General features: G+C 36.5%; 1 protein-coding gene across 1 annotated transcript; it reads left to right on the plus strand.

Annotated features, from left to right (window-relative positions):
* Positions 1-2,550: 2,550 nt before the first annotated feature.
* On the plus strand, positions 2,551-22,030 carry LOC100370559 (ubiquitin-like-conjugating enzyme ATG3). The gene is made up of 10 exons (XM_085500904.1): positions 2,551-2,746; positions 4,088-4,129; positions 10,124-10,244; positions 10,480-10,587; positions 10,676-10,828; positions 13,823-13,860; positions 13,965-14,123; positions 16,616-16,740; positions 16,860-16,928; positions 20,987-22,030. The coding sequence occupies exons 1-10, from the start codon at positions 2,675-2,677 to the stop codon at positions 21,066-21,068; spliced, it is 969 nt and encodes a 322-aa protein (XP_085357030.1). The 5' UTR covers positions 2,551-2,674; the 3' UTR covers positions 21,069-22,030.
* The last annotated feature ends 32 nt before the right edge of the window (positions 22,031-22,062 follow it).

Genomic DNA, 22,062 nt, shown 5'->3' on the forward strand with positions numbered 1-22,062 from the left:
GAAAGGATGATTCTCTTTTTTAATTACGTGACGTTCATGAGACATTCCTTCATCTTGTTCCAACTTACATGAAGACGGGCAATGAACAAGTAGTTCCTCGGCAGTTTCAATCGATTTCTTGAGCAAGTCCAAACCAGTATAGCGTTCTATTTTTAGAGCTGTGGATAACTGTGGAGGTAGTACAGCACTATTCCATTCCGAGTCATCTTTCTTAACGTCGCTTACTGGTCTATACGATACAAGGCTAACTTTACCAGAATTCAGCATCTCCTCATTTTTTCGAAGTTTCCTATCACGTTCAAGGGTTGTAGCAAACACACAGCTATTGTTTTTTTCTTGTAACACGTGCTCACTGTTCCCAGCTTTCTTTATTTCATCCATAAATACCAACTGGGCGCAAGTGGTGGCGTTATCAACAATGACCCGACTCCAATAAAGTTCCGCGTCGGTTGCTTCGTTTCTGCAAAAATAGAAACAGATGGAAATGTACACTGTGTATTGATTTAGAGAAACCATTGTGTTAAACTATTCGTATCGTGAATAAGACAGTATGTTCATTAGCTACAACGTAATCATTAAGGCTGTATTAAGGTTGTACTTACAGGGTAACTCTATTAAACCTCATCTTGGTTTCAGTTCCAATACCATACACTAAATTATTGTTATCTGAAAATATAAACATCCATTCTTAGTAAACACACCAAGATACATGTAATTCGAAGGAACCAAAATCAAATCACACGCAGGATCATTAGCGACAACGATGCATACTATATAACTATTTAGACCTCGATGAATTAACATGATATATTGGTTACGCACGTTACGCGATTTGTAGTCCATGGTGTTATGTTTAATAACCCATTGAGCGTCAAAAATTGTAGAAAAATAAAGTTTATGACGCTCCAAAGATCGTCACAATAAACTCATTCATGCAATTCAAAACACTACTTGTGCGCACAGAGACGAATACAGTACTGAAATGTGAGAGTGAAAACCTTTCCATTGAAAAATCAGGTCCGAATAATAGCAATACAAGATACAGGTTCGCACTGGGTAGTATGCCGACTGGGACATTGCCAATGTACGTATAGTCCCGTCACCCCACTACCACTGTCCTACATGCCGTCGACATCGCAACGAAAACGACGAAAATTGAATGTCAAAGTTGCGAATAATTTAAAAATCACTTACCAATGATAGTCATTCTTGAACGGAAAATAAATTTTCTTGACGATACAGTGTGATTACTTTGGTCAAACAGAAATACGTGTCGTCCCGTGCGAAGTTTCGGCTTGCGGATAATGCGGATGGAACATCAGCATCAATGGCAAAATGCACAATGCGCTGTTCGATTTTCGAAGTTTTCGTAGATACGCGTTCATTTCTCGCGAGAGTTCCACCGATTATTATTAGAGAGCGTTACTCGAAGCTCCGCGCACGGGTCCGCGCAGAGGTATCTCAGCCGTGCTCTTGAGTCGTAAAATCTCTTTATTTGGTTGTTACTAGTACAGTGGATGCAAGTTTTGGACGTTATGGGCGGTAGCTAGAAATCATATTGATGCTAAGATCATGCAAATTAACTAATAACAATTATTTAAAATAAAACTTGGTGTTTTTGTTATCACCTGTGTTATTTTTATATCCGTGCCATTATTTGCCAACGTGTCTCTTTATTGATTTATTTAGTTTCGAGTCGTTTTCAAGATAACTGCCCTCATAGAGTAAACATCGGTAAATTAAGGGCATTTATTTTATTATCACTTGTACGCCAGCTGACTTCGCAGTGAGGTACTTGACATGTTCTAGCAGGGATTAATGAGTTAAGTATGTACATAGTTTAGACAAAACAACTGTTAGACGAGAAAACTACAGAACCATGACTGGTTTGACAAGTGCAATCCATAATTCTTTTTTTAATCACTGATTGAAATAAGAACCTAAGCCAGGATCCATATACTAATAGTATATAGATTCCAGCATGCATTATTTTCATTTATAAAGTACCCCCGGCTATACATGGAGACAGGAACACCGTTTTAATGTGTCAGACAAACTCTATAGATCAACAAAAATGTCACCAATCGTCTCCTGAAATTATGCATTGATAGCATAGATTTAGTACGACTATCACATACATGCGTTATCCCAGTACGGCAGATACCGAAAACCCATGAAAAGTGGGCGTGACATTTGTAGAGACCCCTTTGGGAAATATTTTACAGGCAAGCGCGGATTTAGGGGATGGCGCAACCCAACCCACGTCAAAAGGAGCGCTCCACCGAATTTCTGGAATCATCAGTGACAAGCGTATCAAACAAGACCTTATCCGATTTATCATCATCGGAATTCGAAAGCCTAATTCATTAGTTTCATTTCCATATATCATTTCAGTTGCTGTTTAGGTTTTCAATTTTGTTGACCAAAAATTACAAGTAGTAAAACTCAAAATATACGAAGTGTTACACATGTACCTCATCGGGAAAACATCGAGCGCCCTCTTCAGCTCTATGACCGTAGCAAAGTGAGCGGAGAAACGTTGTCCCAAACAAACAAATATCCGAGTTATTACTTCCTGGTCCCTACTCTGTGGCAGTGGTTGATTTGTTTTTGTGAACGTGGATAAATTGTTGGATTTCATTTTCCTGGTAAATCCCCACTGAAGAATTCCGTCATGCAAAGTATGATAAATAACCTGAAAGGGACGGCTTTGGGTGTCGCCGAGTTTCTCACGCCGGTTTTGAAGGTAATGTGTGCTCGAGCCACTGTCAGGTGTCTGAATGGCGATCGACACTAAATAAAATTGAACTCATTTGGATCATGTCATTTGTGCTGGTAAAGAGAATATTGAGAATTCTTGGGGTGACTGACGTGTATATATTACACAGAGGAGTCCGAGTGTGTTTTAGGGGTATGTTCAGATCATTCTCAGTGAACCGTTCATTCATGATCGTGTGATTCAAATTTAGTTTCGATTCTAATGTCATTTCAAATATTCGTCTGCATCTTATGTATTTCACCACTTTATAGCATTTTTAGGTGGAGTAAAACAGAAATTTAACACATACCAATTACGTTCCTACAACTTGTTTGATTTATGTGGAAGTAGTGAAAACATAATTAATAACTTTATTCTCTTAACAACCTGACATTTTTTCAAAAGCTCCATTAAATATCGAACTAAAAAAAGATCAACAACTTAAACAAAACAAAACAAAAAGAAATGTACTAGTAATATTATCTTTACGGTGTTGATAGGAAGCATAATATTTTCTATTCTGTTGTACTCGGCTAGATGGCTAATTTGCACCCCAAGAAGTGATTTTGTGTAAAATAACTTTTTAGCTGTCATCAGAGAATGAGAAATTGATAATGTATCCTGTTCATCCTTCATACTGTTTTTTTGTTGGAAGTCAATAATATATTTTGTTAGGATCTTAAAAATGATCGTGTTTTCTTGTTGTTACAATAACTTGTTCCATCATTTTTAAACTTTAGATATATTATCAACCAGTTAGAATTTGAGTTTGTCTTGCATGTATGTATGTCTTTCAAAATTGTCTACTTTGTGTGTTCGCAATAACTCCTTTTATAATAACTTTGCTTTCTTATTAATCACTATAAAATGTTAAAGGGTGGTAGTCGTTATATAATTACTCTCCAAGATAAAATATTAGATAACACAATGATCCATTGTTATTTTTATTATGTCTAGTTTAAATTACTTTTCCTACCAAAAAGTTGCCCATTGTTTTTCCTCTCTAAACTGTTCTTTAGATATATTATTGTGTCTTGTTTCAGGACTTTTATTCTGTCACTTTTGCTCTGCAAGGGAAAGTTCATACAAAGCATTGATTACATTGCTAGTTAAATGCATCATTCATCTTTATTCTCAATGAACAAGGTTGTCATGGTTATACTATGTTATTTTCAAACCATGATTGATAATCTAGTCACAACATAATGTTTAAAACACAACAACATTAGAAGATATTGTTCCAGTTTTTTGTGTGACTGATTTGAAGTTACAAATGAAGATCAGCATATGTAGAATTGTGTATTAACAATACTTATTTTCTCATTCCAGGAATCAAAGTTTAAAGAAACAGGTGTAATCACACCAGAAGAGGTATGCAAATTAGTCCTTGTGTATATTACTATTTATATATGTCCAGTTTACATTTAGTTTCAAATTATCCATAGATGTGGTTTATGGAAATGGAATCAAATTGAAGCAAGAGGCTGTATAAGATGACTTCTATCTACAGTGCAAATTACATATTACATTCAATCAACTGTCATTATCCCCATTCAAACTTAGTCTGAAAACATGGACTTATAGTTCCACTTCCATGTGTTATTCTGCACTTGTATCCCAGCAATGTCTGGGTCAATTTTATTCAAACTTCACATGAATTATTTAAAGTGAAGTGTTAATTGATCAGTACTGGAGCAGACTCAATTTCACCATAATTACATTACCTATATGTTCATGATACTCGCAGTGGTAAAATAATTATTTTTTCAAGCATGTGAAATGATAGGGTACAAATGAAAATTATTTTTTTGGTGAAATAATAGTAATTTGTTTTTTGGAATGAAAATAGACACAGATTGACACGGGGTCATATACTGGATTCGGCCCTGGGCGATCTTATGGAGGATTCGATTTTTTTAAAGAAAAATGTGGACCAAAAGATCGCCCGGGCGATGTTATGGCAGATATTACGAAGCCCATCTTGTCTGGAAAAATAACCCTAATGTTTCGCGTTGACCAAATATAATCATGCAAAGTTTAAATTTAAAGTATTTTAATACATTGGTGAGAGGTCGCATTTTACGTAATCAAGAACATGCACTAAGAAGGAAAAGCAAGCCGAAGTCGAAACTGGGTGCATCATGGACATGACACAACACACACTGCGACAACTGAGTGATCAACGACATCATTTTGGAACGCAATTGAAATTCAATTACTTCTTTGCGAAACTTGCTGCCCGGCAATGCTGACATCAAGTGTGTGTTGACCGAAGTTTGACCCCCAAGTCACGCACTGAACTGGCGCGTTACCTTAGCAACTTTTTGACTCCCATGTGCGAAGCACAAAATGGGAGTCTTTGCAGTTAGTGTGTCTGTATGTGTGTATGTGTGTATGTGTGTATGTGTGTGTGTATGTGTGTCCGACTGTTCCACTGCTATCTCAAGAACCATACATCGGTTTTTGATGAAACTTGGTGCATAGATGCTCTGGGCCAATGCGCAGATTTGATTAGGTTTTGGTAAAAATCCATGCTCGTTAATTACCTAATTTGCATGATAATTAGCTAATTTTTAGCTGTTCTATGACTGTTCCACTGATATCTAAAGAACCACTCATTGGATTTTGATGAAACTTGGTACATAGATGCTCTGAACATATGCGCAGATTTGATTAATTTTTGGTAAAAATCCGTGCATATTAATTACCTAATTTACATGATAATTAGCTATTTTTTAGTGGTTCCATGACTGTTCCACTGATATCTAAACAACCACTCATTGGATTTTGATGAAACTTGGTACATAGATGCTCTGAACTAATGCTAGGTTTTGATTAGTTTTTGGTAATAATCCGTGGATACTAATTACCTAATTTGCATAATGATTAGTCAATTTTCGGTTTTTCCACTGATATCTCAAGTACTAATCATCACATTTCAAATGAAACTTGGTACATAGATGTCATACGACACTGCACAGACCTGATAGTTTTTATGGTAATATCAGTACATATTAATTACCTAATTTGCATAATTAATTAATTTTCAGCATTTGATATAAGTAGTTAGCATTACATTTCAGTGAAACTTGGTACTTACATACTCAAGGACTATGCAGAGATTGATTGTTTTCGATAAATATTTGTGCATATTAATCACCTAATTTGCATAATTAGTTAATTTTCAGCTTTTCCATGGGTATCTCAAGTACTAATCATCGCATTTCAATGAAACTTGGTACATAGATCCTTTAGGACTATGCAGAGACCTGATTAGTTTTAGGGTAAATAATTGTGCATATTAATTACCTAATTTGCATAATTAATTTTCAGCTTTTCTACTGATATCTAAAGTACTAATCATTTACATTTCAATGAATCTAGAATTATGCAGACCCAATTAGTTTCCGGTAAATATTTGTGCATATTAATCACCTAATTTGCATAATTAACCAACTTTCACACTGATATCTCAGGTACTATACATCACATATCAATGAATGTACATGGATGCTGTAGGACAATAGACAGACCTGAATAATTGTGGGTTACAATCTGTACATATTAATTACCTAATTTGCATAATTAACCAATTTTAAGCTTTCACACTGATATCTAAAGTACCGTAAAAACTCCAAAATTTCGACCGGTTTTAAATAATTGGCGTTAGAAATGTGACATGTTTTTAGAGTCGTGGCCGAGTTGTAACTCAAAATCTAAACAAAGTCATCAATCAGTGAGTATTATGACAAGCAAAACAAAACAAAACATCAAGACGCGCAGAAGAGGTCAGCACAAAACTAATAGGTCAAAAGACAAAGCTGTCTCGCACTACCTAGGAAAACTTGCGAATGTTCGAAGTACAGGTACCCATTGGACAAAAGATACATGGAAGTTTAGCAAACTATCTCCCCGACCCAGTGCAATGTATCCGGTTAGAATCAAAGCTCACGTGTCCCTTATTTGAGGGACCAAATTCTGCCGTAAATTCGCCCTTGGATTAAAAAATAAAATGGGATTTAAGAAAATAAAATGGGACTTTTAAGGTGTATTTTGGCGTCATTTTTCGGACATTTCAATCAATCCTGCCGGCTAAAATAGAGTCTAAGTTTTACCGTAGTCATTGACGTCTGTCTATTCAAGAGTACACGTGTATGATTTTTATCGTGACTAGCGTGAGCGGGTAAGCTTCCTTTCGAGAATGAGCTGTTATCACTGTGAACAATGTTAAATTATTCTTCAGATGACCAGTTTATTTTTTAAAAACAACTAATTTTTTTATTTAAAAAAAAATCATGCCGTTTTCGCATCAAAATCCAAGCCAAAATATCGTACTACAACATCAATCTCTTCGCATTGCGTTCAATAACATTAACATATTTAAATAAGCTATGGTAATTTGAACACGTTGGCATCATCCAGCTTTTTGATTGGTTAATTAGCGATTTGACCTATTTGACCTAAGAGAACATGGCGGATATCCTACAGCATCAAACGTTTATACGAGACCGGAATCATTCGCTTACGATGAAACTTAGTTGACTTTTATTTGTATTTCATAACCATTCAACAAATTTATTTTGTGTACATTATTATAATCACTACTGAGTACAGTAATAATCAACAATTCAGAAACGCAGCATGCCAAGATTTTTGTGTTCGTTTTTATTTGAAACTTCGTTTATTTAGAATATATTTTCGTTACCAATAAAATAAAAATCTCTCAGTCAATCAGAAACCCGGATTCATGCCTTCGAGGAAGGTCCCGTTTGAACGCTCACATCGGTTTTTTTTTTCGTTTGGGGGAAAACTAAAACTGGTCGCAATTTTCGAATAAGAATGAGTCGGCAATTTTTAGTGGAGTCGAAAATTTGGAGGTAAATAAAACACCGAAACCCGGCAAATAAATAGCCAATCGAATTTTTAGAGGGGTCGAAATTTTGGAGTTTTCACGGTACTAATTATTCCATTTCAATGAAACTTAGTACAAAGATGCTCTAGGACAATGTACAAACCTAATTAGTTTGGGGTAAAAATCTGTTCATATTAATTCCCTAATAAGCATAATAATTCATAATTTTTTGGTTCTAATCACATTTCAATTAAACTTGGAGACATAGATTTTCTGTTACATTGCGCAGACCTCATTAGTTTTACACTCAAATCTGGTCATATTAATTTTCTGATTTGCATAATTAGTTTTCAGCTAAGTAATTTCGAATTATATTTAATGTGTCTCCAATACTCTCGGCACATGGGAGTTCTTTCTAAGCTTTCTTTGATTTCTTTTATGCTCCGCGCGTCGATCTAGTAAAATAATTATTGTTATTATATCCAACGGTACTGTAATTACGCAACTTGTATGCAACTCTGTACTGGCTTTGAATATATCAACGTCGTTTATTTAGTGTACTGCTTTTCTAATTACGCAAATTTGTTTACAATATTGTACTGGCTCTGAATATTTCAACTTTGTAATGTATTGCTTTCATGATAATTATGCAAACTCGAGTTATTTTTCACTATTGTTAGGGCACTGACCCCGGGTATTGGGTCTGTGAATATTTTAATATATTTCCGACTTGATAATGCATTACATTCGTAATAATTACGCAAACATAAACATGGGCGCATTTAAATCTTTAAAAAGGATAGTAGTCAGGTATCTATGGAAAGTCGAGAAAATATTTTAAATACTTGTGATTCATTGATGTTCCAATGGTGAATTATTTTATTCGAAATGAAGTGAACGTGTAATATAAACCATACCATGCGTCAAGTTAAATTTCACTATAATATAATAAACTCTGGGCAGTGCAATTCGATCGCATTAATCACGTACATTCGACTGAACACATTGGGCAATGACCTCCAGAGTTCACGCACTGATGTTTGAATTCGGGCCACCCAGCTTGTCGCAAATCAATATACTAGTAGTTACTTGTCATTTGTTCAAAAAATCTTTCAACCCTCACAAATACCATGAACATGAAGAGTTAACTGAAAGGGAACGTCTTTTTTGGACAAAAAAGCACGTCAATACAAGATTATGTGTGCAAGGTTAGATTTATAGAACGTACATGACCGCTTAACTCTATGTTTTTTTAATAATCATGTCACATGTGAAACGCAGGAGACATTTTAGTTCCCCCATTTCTTGTTTACCGATCTTGAACTTTTTGTCTGGAATGCGATACAGACAAAGATTAAACATTAATGATACCTACCGTTGTTAAACTTATTTTAAACTTCGTAAATAGCATTCTTTTCAAGCGTAGACTTTATTCGAGTGTAATAAACGCAAGTGAAATAGCATTAAGTGAAATGTATTAACAAGTCATATTATGCAACAACAAATCGTATACAGCATTGGATTTATTGGAGTTTTATGCTTTTCTACTTCACAATGAATTATTTTTAGCGTCATATTTTAAATAGCGCGCTCGATGCAAGATGTCGGACAGGAAAATTGCTGTCTGTAAAAATGTTTGTTGGTTCAGTCAGGCAATGTGTGGACCAAAACATCGCCCACTATTTGAAACATCGCCCATGGGCAGGGTTTAGGATGGGCGGGGTATCAGCCGAATCCAGTAGTTATCCAATCAAAGACATGAATTCATGGCATTCATGTATTGTAGCGATGAACTTTCAACCTAGGAAATGTTAATATCTATATGCATTGTTGTAATGCAACATGGTTGTGGTTATGGTAATGTCATGAATGAAAGAGATCTATGTTTTGTTGAATTCATTGCTGATCTGATGTATTGCCATCACCAGTTGGGATCACCAAGAATTCCTGACATAAATTAATCACACATGACGATACATCAAGGGATTTCAAGATTTGCATCATGTTTTTTTTTCTCACTGTCTATAGCCCCTTCTCACTGGCAAACTTGATCAATATGGTTTTAAATCTCAGTATGTGCTGAAACATGTGTACGGTATGTCTAGTTGGCACCCACACAGTTTGTGTGTAATTCAGAACCAGGTCAGCATGTGTTGTATTTTGTGTGTTGGAATGCACTTAGTGGTACGAAAACAGAGTGTACTTCTTCTGTACTTCAACAAATGATAACATGATTTTGGAGTATATGCCAACTTGATTTCCTTTCAGTTTCTGATATGATTGTGGCATCTTTAACCCCTACACAGACAACAACATTTAACTCTATCTCAATCAGACTTGAGTTGGCCAGTAAGATCCTGGCTTATGAAATCCTTACTAGATTCTGAGGATATTACCCAAAATGCTCATCAGTTGTTTGTTTTACCACACTATGTATATTAGGCATATTATTAGGTATATTATTAAGATAAATCAAAGTGTTGACAAATGTCAAACATTAATGTTATGTTCAGTTTCTAGCTGCGGGAGACCATCTTGTTCATCATTGTCCAACATGGCAGTGGTCTGTTGGTGAGGAAAGTAAAACCAAAGCTTATCTAGTTAAAGAAAAACAGTTTTTAATTACCAGAAATGGTAAGCACATTGTTTCACTTAACAGCAATATAGTGGCTTTCATATTTAAGTAAAATTATACACATTGATGGAAATTTTGAATACCCTATGTTAACTGAAAATGGGGCATTGGTCCCAAGAACAAATACAATAATGATGAGTTAGGCCAAACAAAAAGACCACTGCACATTGTCAAACTAGTAATTGTATTTTAAAGTTAAAGTGCTTTAAGTACTGATGTTAACTTTCTTTCTAGTTCCGTGTTACAAAAGATGTAAACAGATGGAATACTCAGATGAAAATGAGGCTATTATTGATGAAAATGATGGGGATGGTGGATGGGTGGACACGCATCATAATATAGGTATGTCTTAATGAAGATAACTTGTTTAGGTATGCTTTGTTAAAAAGGACAGAGAAATTGAATCCAGTAATTCTATGATTTGTTCCAGATTCCAGTGAATTGGCCTCCACTAATATCTCTGAGGCAGTAGGCGAAATGTCATTAGAATCAAAATCAGCATTGAATGAACCTGTTACCATAGCAACACATGATGACGATGATGATGAAGATGATGACGATGAGGAGGCTGAAGATATGGAAGGTAAATTTATGTTACTAAAATGTTATTTATCTTTGAATGTTGGACTGATATTTTTTTACGTATTATTTGGGCACTATACTAGTCACAAGGGGAAAACAAAATATGGACATATGTGTGGCAATAGGGGGAAAATATATGATTTACCTGTATACGTAATTGATTGACATTTTCCATTAGCCCAGTGTATTAGCTGCACTTAGCTTAGCTGTAACTGGGTTGGACAAGATATTCTGTATTTTGAGGCATGATTTTCGGTGGGTAAAATAAAATATGTGCCTGTATTGCCCTCCCTTGTGATAAGTATAGTGCAGGCTTTTTAAGATTGTTCAGTTTCAAGCAACCTTGGGGTTGCACATGATGCCCTCTAATGGAGAAAGCAAAGTTAAAAATGAAAAAGTCAGGATGGCTCATGCTCAATTGGCTGATTTTGTTATATAGGTATAGAAGCTTTTAAAAACAATCATGATGTGATATATCAAATGATATAGATTCTGTCATAGAATCATGGGCAGAGGATTCATTTTTGAGATGTCATTAACATTGATTTATTTCATGAATTACTGAAAGGGATAATGTACATCGTTTATTCATACTATAGCCAACCCAATACTGCTCTATGTTGAAATAACTGTGCTTTCGTGCAGCAGTATATTCTAAAATCTGTTTGCCGTTGTGGAAAATCCATCCCTATGTTGCATATTTACAACAAAACAAATTATGTAATTCAAACCATCATATAATTTGACAAAAATAAGTTACAATTTATGTTAAATAAATAGATCTAAGATAAGATATCTTTAAATGGTAGATATTGTCACCAGATATCGCTTGTTCGTAGAGTTGGTTGGTACGAGTGATGTCATGAGCTAATATTATCCATGAACTGATAGTACAGCCCATGATGTCGTGAGAATCAACCAGCTCTTCAAATAAGTAGTTGATATCCACAATATATATTGGAAATTGACTACCATATTCAGAAAGGCAAAACAATGTCTGAAGACCAACAGTCAAATTGGGGAAAAATCTAATAATTTTCATAGTATAGCTCATTAATTTGACTACTAAAATTACAAGCCAGTAGGCTGGTTGACCATCCAATCCGCTCAAAAAACAAATAACATGTTTTCGACTGTTGCCATGGTAGGACATGAACATGAAGCTAATGTCGGTATATAACTAAAACCATATACGAAGTTTGCATTCAGTCTTCAGAAATGACTTAATTTTATTACTAGTATTTTGCTGTAATAATTATTATTTGCGACTGTTCTGCGATTGCATTTCCTAGATTCTTTTATTGAATGCAGTGTTTACAGTTCATTCAATATTCAAACTTGTGTTAGGACTTACGTTGATACAGTATAACAATAGTGGCATTCACGTTGGAGATCACGGCACGGACCGAGACTCAGGACTGAGTCAACACGTGTCGAAACGTGTATGTGAACGGTCGAAGTGATTTTAATGGCAATCCTAGTAAAGCGGATGGCCAAAAGTTGGTTGCACGCATCAGTAGATGAATTTCAGTACTCTCTAGCCTGTCCTGTTTTGGTTATTGTATTAGAATCCCAGTTACAGGAATTTAACATGGGATTAACTTACCATTGGTCTACCCATGGTAAAACACACCGATATTGTCATCCATACAGTAATGGTGATTGCAAACTGATTAAACATACAAGCTACGATATTTTTTTGGAATAAAATTTAGTATGTCAGTTGTAATTGGATAAATTTCATCTTTTTATCAGTGTTTGACATAACTACTGCTCATACGCCAAGACAGGCAATTTTCCAGTCAAGTGGGTAAAAATTGAAACTTACATGTCCAGTGGTCTGGTAGAATTTGTTCATGGTCTGCTCAAATAATAGTTTTGAAAATGCAATTTTACCAACTATGCATCAATTCGAAATGATAAATAATAAATAAATGATAAATAATTTTAAAAAAATTTCAAACTTGTTTGCAATGTTTTTTGATTAGTATGCAACTATTTATGGTCACTTTTAAAAAGTCGTGATATAGTCTGGCTACGGTTTTATGCTGGGATGCTCTGTGTCTAGCACTTGATTGGCGGAATCCTTTACCGTGACAACTGATGACCTGAAAACTTTTTGGTTGTATGAATCAGTGGTTACGAACTAGCTGTTATTGTTTATTCAACATTCTCACCAGACAATGCATCCATGTCTGACTTCTTACTGTGAAATTTGTCATATTTTGGTGTTGTAATGAACTTGTAGATTGCAAAATTGGCAACATTGTTAGACTTTGATTGTAATTGAGTCAGTTTCATTGGGTATTAAACTGACTAGGAACCTAATTAACCAGGTATTACTTGCTTGTTAGCACATGGCCTGCTCAAAACCTCCAGGTATACTGTAATATACTTTATTTTAGCTGAAATTTATTTTTTACTGAAAAGACTTTTAAAGTGTTTTGTATAGAATTTATTTTTACTGATTTCTGACCAGTTGAATGTAAAATATAGAAAAAGATATATTCACTAGATTTTATTTTCACTGAATCATTCCTTCAGCGAAAATTAATTCCAAAGCGAAAATAAAGTATTTGACAGTAGTCAAAATGACTGAGAAAAGAAGGTGTCAGCATGTGATTGGAAATAACTACAATCTGTCATAACATAAATACATTGCTACTAGTGTTCACTTGTTGCAGGTTGAATGGTTTTGAATGAAGTTATGTTTATGTATAATATATATATATATTCATTGTTTTTTGTGACTTCAACATCTGGATATTACAAATATTATTTTACTCCGAGACCATCAATCCTGCTAGATTAGTTACTGAACTGTTATCAAATCGCGCATTTCCTTTTGGCTACATTGCTACCTATTGTATCAGAATATAATAAGCAATGTCAAATTGGTTGTCTGATTTGTGAAAATTAACAACATCTCAGTATTGTTGGAAGATTACGCAATTATTTTGTGAATACTGACTTACCTTGTATGTTTTATTAACAGCTTTTGAAGAGAGTGGGATGCTGGAGGCAGAAGACAATGTAAGCATTCTTTTTGTTTACATTTTAATTGAGTACTTGATGATTGTATTTATGAATATTTGAGTGCATTTTTCATTTAAATTTTATTTTGTTGATACTTACAGGCAACAATTGATCCAACAAAAATTCTGGCTCCAGAGGGTGCTAATCAAGGTGCTAGCTGTCCAGAAAGTGGAATATTACAAACCAGAACATACGATTTACACATAACCTATGACAAATATTACCAGACACCAAGATTATGGCTTTATGGTTACAATGAGGTATGTGTTCAATACCATTGCAGGATTAATAGGATACATGTTTCAGAGATAAGGATTAGCAACTGATATGATATGCGATAAAATATCTATTTGCAGTTGATCACACAAAATTGTGAATAATTTTTTAGAGATACTAATGCAAATAAGTCTCTGGCTGAAAGGTCAATTTTCCATTGTTGTCCTTGTATATGTGCAGGATGTATTTTTGAAAAGACGCTAATGCCTCCTATTGCTGTTTCCACACCTTGAAGGCATTCTGTGATGCCACTGGTTAGAAAAAAGCTTGGTTGATGTACAGATGTAATTGTTATAGAAAGGGATCTTCATCACAGATCATAGAGTTGCATACCCTTATCTTTAGTTACACATAGGCACTATCCTACACCGTAGAATTATTTATTTAATTTGATGGGTTATATACTTTTCTTCCTTAAAATAAGTTATTTATTTAAATTTAGTGAAACCTAATTTGCAGTCAAAGTGCATTTCTGCTGAATTCACAGAACAAGTCAAATCTGTTGTTTTCTGTTGAAATATATTTTATATTTTCAACTGTTTTTGAGAAAAAGGAGTCTAAAAGAGGCATATGAATTATTATATTATACCAGTATATTGATAGTGTTAATCCATTGATTTGATTGGTCCAAACAAAAAATTTGCATATGCAATCCATGGTTTATTGGCTGATAATGCACGGCTAAACCAAGTGGCCCTGGAACATGAATTGACTACAGGTTTAATACGGAAATACATAAAACCGGTATTATTTGATTTTTAGGGAAATATAGTGGTTGAATTTTGGAAGAATATTGAAAAGAATACTGAATTAAAAACATCTGAAAAGTTATATAACTATAATATTGCTTTTTGTTAATGGTGGGATCCAAGTTGTGAGCGTCGGTCGTTGGGTGCTTGTCGTTCGCCACACAAACCTAAACCACCGTCCCTCAACACCGTGAGGTGCCTACACGAACGCCAGAACGCTATGTTCTCAGTGTTGTTACTTTGAGATGGATTGCGAACTTCCAACAAAAAACATGATCTTTAAGTACAAGATATAATTGAGGGATTTAATGACAAAAATGCAAAAAACTATGAGTCACAGGCAAAAATGTATGCCACCAATAACAACCGGTGTCCGGTAGCGGCAGCTGACAAAATTGCAGTGCACCCGGGTAATTGCCATCTGTTTCAAAAAACACGGGACAACGCAGGATTCGACGACGATATATGGTATTGTAATTCTCCACTATGGGTAAATAAATTACAGGAGATGATGAAGGTAATTTCGAAAGCTACAGATTTGTGCCGAGTGTACACCAACCACTGTATTAGAGCGACGGCGTGCAAAGTCTTTCGGCCGGAGTTGAGACAAGGCATATCATGTACGTGTCACAAAAACGATGCGAAAATCCGATCTTACACCATCAAACTTACCCCAGAACAACGACAAAACTTGTCAGTCATACTGTCACAAAACTTTGGTTATACCAAAGGTATCCAGGTCAGATGTTGGAACTGAGGTCGCTGTGCCGGTCGCCGTACATGATACACCGCGTCCCGCCGCGTCTCAAATTTCGGTCGAACCAAGTACCGCTGAACGTCAAATATCCACAGTTACAAGTAGTATGATGAGTCACAAAACCGGTTTATTTCACAACTGTACTTTCAATGGGCAAATTACAGTCCAAATTGTACAAAAACCGGAATGAAAATCCGTTGTTTAAATGATCCAAACTGTACACGACCCTGTATTTCAAATCGCGTTGTGCGTCAGTAAAAGGTCAGAAAGGTCATCCTTTGTTATGCTAATTTGTGTGTTTATGCTGCTCTATTCAACGTGGATATGTTTCTTTTTTATGTGGAATAAAAATTAGTTTGTATTCAATTTGAACTGTGTTGCGCATGTATGTTTTGTATGCATTCAGCGTACAACTACATACTATTCTTATAAATATTCATGTTCAAGGGCCATAATCATGATCTTTTAGTAGATGAAAGTAAACTCTTTTTTTTTACTAGTTTTATCGAATTGTCAATATACTGGTATAATATAATAGCAATAACCCCCGCCGAAGTTGGGTATACCACTTGATATTGCACAATTCACTCCATATATGCACTCGCCTGCGGCTCGTGCATATATGTCGTGAATTGTGCAATATCTCGTGGTATACCCGCCTTCGGCGGGGGTTACTGCTTAAATATTTCATATTACTGCAGTTTTTAATGCATGTGAAAGACAAGAACTTCCACAACAGGTTATAAAAACTGAGCTCTGTTTCATTATCACATAGGATGATTGGGATTACTAATCAACAAACACACATGTATGGCAAAATATATACATCGTCATTGCTCATAAATAACATGAACAAATAATAAATTAAATTGTGTAGGCATCTAAAATCAGACTATGTAACCATGACAAAGCTCATTTCATTGTTTGGATTGCCTCATTTTTGAGTAATTCTCTTAAATTTGTTTATCAGAATCGTAAGCCGCTAACTGTTAATCAAATGTACGAAGACATCAGTCAAGACCACGTCAAAAAAACGGTGACAATAGAAAACCATCCACATTTACCAATGACCATGGCATCTGTACACCCTTGTAGGTGAGTATGTTACCATGGCAATTGTTTTTAGACTATAACTACACTACTGCATAAATACAAACCATTGCCCTATCCCATGATGCAATGCTCAACTCAAAGGTTGATTTCTTCTTTTCCAGACATGCTGATGTTATGAAGAAGATTATACACACAGTAGCTGATGGTGGTGGTGAAGTGGGTGTTCATATGTATCCTTTTTTATTTACAGTACCATTGGAATAAAGTATTTCTGTGTTCTAAAAATACATACAGAATGACATCAAATTAATAACATGCAATGGATGTATTGATGCACAAGATATTTATGGACATGTGTACATGTATGTATATCATTATCCCAAATAACACAAACTTCTGGTTTGAGGACCAGATGAGAAACAAAATGAAAAAATGCTCCATGGCAATCTACTTTGTTTTGAAATATACCGGTAGGTGTCAGTTGATATACTGGTAGGAAGGTCAGTTTTCAGAAGTCAACCTTCCCATACACACACTTAAAGCAATAGTAATGTAAGTATCTCACAACATGTTTGTAAACAACTTGAAGTATGAACTTCTTTGCATGTCTAGACCAACAAAAATAAAACTATGCTTAGAATACTAGTACCGGAATAATGGCTATTTATCCAAGTGATTATAAGGTTTGGTTTAAAACACACGTACTGACATGGCACTTCATTGTACTGACATGATACTTCTACAATACCACTAACGTGGCACCTCCATGGTACCAATATGGCAACTCTATCACACTGACATGGCACTTCATTGTACTGACATGATACTTCCATAATACCACCGACGTGGCACCTCCATGGTACAAAGATGGCAACTCTATCACACTGACATGGCACTTCATTGTACTGACATGATACTTCCATAATACCACTAACGTGGCACCTCCATGGCACCAAGATGGCAACTCTATCACACTGACATGGCACTTCATTGTACTGACATGATACTTCCACAATACCACCGACGTGGCACCTCCATGGTACAAAGATGGCAACTCTATCACACTGACATGGCACTTCATTGTACTGACATGATACTTCCACAATACCACCGACGTGGCACCTCCATGGTACAAAGATGGCAACTCTATCACACTGACATGGCACTTCATTGTACTGACATGATACTTCCACAATACCACCGACGTGGCACCTCCATGGTACCAAGATGGCAACTCTATCACACTGACATGGCACTTCATTGTACTGACATGATACTTCCATAATACCACTGACGTGGCACCTCCATGGTACCAAGATGGCAACTCTATCACACTGACATGGCACTTCATTGTACTGACATGATACTTCCATAATACCACCGACGTGGCACCTCCATGGTACCAAGATGGCAACTCTATCACACTGACATGGCACTTCATTGTACTGACATGATACTTCCATAATACCACCGACGTGGCACCTCCATGGTACCAAGATGGCAACTCTATCACACTGACATGGCACTTCATTGTACTGACATGATACTTCCATAATACCACCGACGTGGCACCTCCATGGTACCAATATGGCAACTCTATCACACTGACATGGCACTTCATTGTACTGACATGATACTTCCATAATACCACCGACGTGGCACCTCCATGGTACAAAGATGGCAACTCTATCACACTGACATGGCACTTCATTGTACTGACATGATACTTCCATAATACCACTAACGTGGCACCTCCATGGCACCAAGATGGCAACTCTATCACACTGACATGGCACTTCATTGTACTGACATGATACTTCCACAATACCACCGACGTGGCACCTCCATGGTACAAAGATGGCAACTCTATCACACTGACATGGCACTTCATTGTACTGACATGATACTTCCACAATACCACCGACGTGGCACCTCCATGGTACAAAGATGGCAACTCTATCACACTGACATGGCACTTCATTGTACTGACATGATACTTCCACAATACCACCGACGTGGCACCTCCATGGTACCAAGATGGCAACTCTATCACACTGACATGGCACTTCATTGTACTGACATGATACTTCCATAATACCACTGACGTGGCACCTCCATGGTACCAAGATGGCAACTCTATCACACTGACATGGCACTTCATTGTACTGACATGATACTTCCATAATACCACCGACGTGGCACCTCCATGGTACCAAGATGGCAACTCTATCACACTGACATGGCACTTCATTGTACTGACATGATACTTCCATAATACCACCGACGTGGCACCTCCATGGTACCAAGATGGCAACTCTATCACACTGACATGGCACTTCATTGTACTGACATGATACTTCCATAATACCACTAACGTGGCACCTCCATGGTACCAAGATGGCAACTCTATCACACTGACATGGCACTTCATTGTACTGGCATGATACTTCCATAATACCACCGACGTGGCACCTCCATGGTACCAAGATGGCAACTCTATCACACTGACATGGCACTTCATTGTATTGGCATGATACTTCCATAATACCACCGACGTGGCACCTCCATGGTACCAAGATGGCAACTCTATCACACTGACATGGCACTTCATTGTACTGACATGATACTTCCATAATACCACCGACGTGGCACCTCCATGGTACCAAGATGGCAACTCTATCACACTGACATGGCACTTCATTGTACTGACATGATACTTCCATAATACCACTAACGTGGCACCTCCATGGTACCAAGATGGCAACTCTATCACACTGACATGGCACTTCATTGTACTGGCATGATACTTCCATAATACCACCGACGTGGCACCTCCATGGTACCAAGATGGCAACTCTATCACACTGACATGGCACTTCATTGTACTGACATGATACTTCCATAATACCACTGACGTGGCACCTCCATGATACCAAGATGGCAACTCTATCACACTGACATGGCACTTCATTGTATTGGCATGATACTTCCATAATACCACCGACGTGGCACCTCCATGGTACCAAGATGGCAACTCTATCACACTGTCATGGCACTTCATTGTATTGGCATGATACTTCCATAATACCACCGACGTGGCACCTCCATGGTACCAATATGGCAACTCTATCACACTGACATGGCACTTCATTGTATTGGCATGATACTTCCATAATACCATCGACGTGGCACCTCCATGGTACCAAGATGGCAACTTTATCACACTGACATGGCACCTGTCTTGTACTGACATGGCACCTGCCTTGTACTGACATGGCACCTGTATTGTACTGACATGGCACCTGCATTGTACTGACATGGCACCTGAATTGTACTGACATGGCACCTGAATTGTACTGACATGGCACCTGCATTGTACTGACATGGCACCTGCATTGTACTGACATGATACTTCCATAATACCACCGACGTGGCACCTCCATGGTACCAATATGGCAACTCTATCACACTGACATGGCACTTCATTGTACTGACATGATACTTCCATAATACCACTGACGTGGCACCTCCATGATACCAAGATGGCAACTCTATCACACTGACATGGCACTTCATTGTATTGGCATGATACTTCCATAATACCACCGACGTGGCACCTCCATGGTACCAAGATGGCAACTCTATCACACTGTCATGGCACTTCATTGTATTGGCATGATACTTCCATAATACCACCGACGTGGCACCTCCATGGTACCAATATGGCAACTCTATCACACTGACATGGCACTTCATTGTATTGGCATGATACTTCCATAATACCATCGACGTGGCACCTCCATGGTACCAAGATGGCAACTTTATCACACTGACATGGCACCTGTCTTGTACTGACATGGCACCTGCCTTGTACTGACATGGCACCTGTATTGTACTGACATGGCACCTGCATTGTACTGACATGGCACCTGAATTGTACTGACATGGCACCTGAATTGTACTGACATGGCACCTGCATTGTACTGACATGGCACCTGCATTGTACTGACATGGCACCTGCATTGTACTGACATGGCACCTGCATTGTACTGACATGGCACCTGCATTGTACTGACATGGCACCTGCATTGTACTGACATGGCACCTGCATTGTACTGACATGGCACCTGCATTGTTCTGACATGGCACCTGTATTGTATTGTACTGTGAATATGTTAAATATTTCGCAACTACATTGTTCTTTTTTTACAAAATTTTACTGATTACTCTATATGGATTTCATAAGTGAGTGTTAATTGAGTGTTGTTCCCTTAACTGTATTTTTCAGGTATTTACTAATATTTCTGAAGTTTGTTCAAGCTGTTATTCCGACGATAGAATACGACTACACTAGACATTTCACAATGTGAATGCATGTCTCTAATTTACCCTGTGAGGAACGACTGGATATCAATTCTAGATATAATACTATTCTCAAACAATATTTAGTAAACTTTTACTATTTAGTATATTTAGCCGAAAAATACAAGCATGATGAAACAGTTAACACTATTAAAGTGCCTGTGGAATTTTGCAACTGTTTTATGGTTTAATACACTTGTCTGTTTTCAAAGATTAAAAACAAATAGCAGCATAACAGTTTTACTCATGTCTGTATGTAGTGACTGTCTGTTTTGTAAAGAAGGATTATGTAACATGGTGTAATTGTTTTATTACACACAAATATGGTTCAGTTAACAGATAACATACTGGTTATATACATCAGCAATGTATTCTGCTATATGGCTTTGGACGAGTTGAATTTGGAATGGACTTTGCAGGTTTGAATGCATACATAATGTTCACATGCACTGTTCAGATCATTATCAAGTAGGTTTCCAAATGGTATATGTTGTTTGTGATTCCCAGGCACTTTAAATATGACTGACTTCTAAACACCAAGTATAATATAGAACCGTTACTATAAATACAATCAATATATGTTACTATTAACAATCACCAATAAAGTTTTCTACCATTGGCATTGGGGTTTGTTGCTATCAATCAGTAAGGGTTTGTTATTCTTTCTGAACTCAATAGAGTAACAATGGTTTTGTATGCAACTGAAACGTCTTGATATATGAAGCACGTAGTTCAGTATTCAATCATATTGCATATACTAGTACTACATCAGTCATGCCTGAAATTTATTCAAAGGCATTTAATGTTTGACTATTACATGTTACAGTTATCAGCTGATACTGTCAAGCAATAATGTCCATGTGTGGACAGTATCAATATTTTGCTAAAGATGTAGCATATTCTATTAATTATATATATCGTTATCTGTTTTTATTGTTATAAAAATAAATCAAAATTATAAAAAAAAAAACTGGTTTCTGTTTATTATTACTGATATTTGTT

The sequence above is a fragment of the Saccoglossus kowalevskii genome, chromosome 1 (genome assembly GCF_978046115.1).
Source record: "Saccoglossus kowalevskii chromosome 1, keSacKowa6.1, whole genome shotgun sequence".
Taxonomy (NCBI): domain Eukaryota; kingdom Metazoa; phylum Hemichordata; class Enteropneusta; family Harrimaniidae; genus Saccoglossus; species Saccoglossus kowalevskii.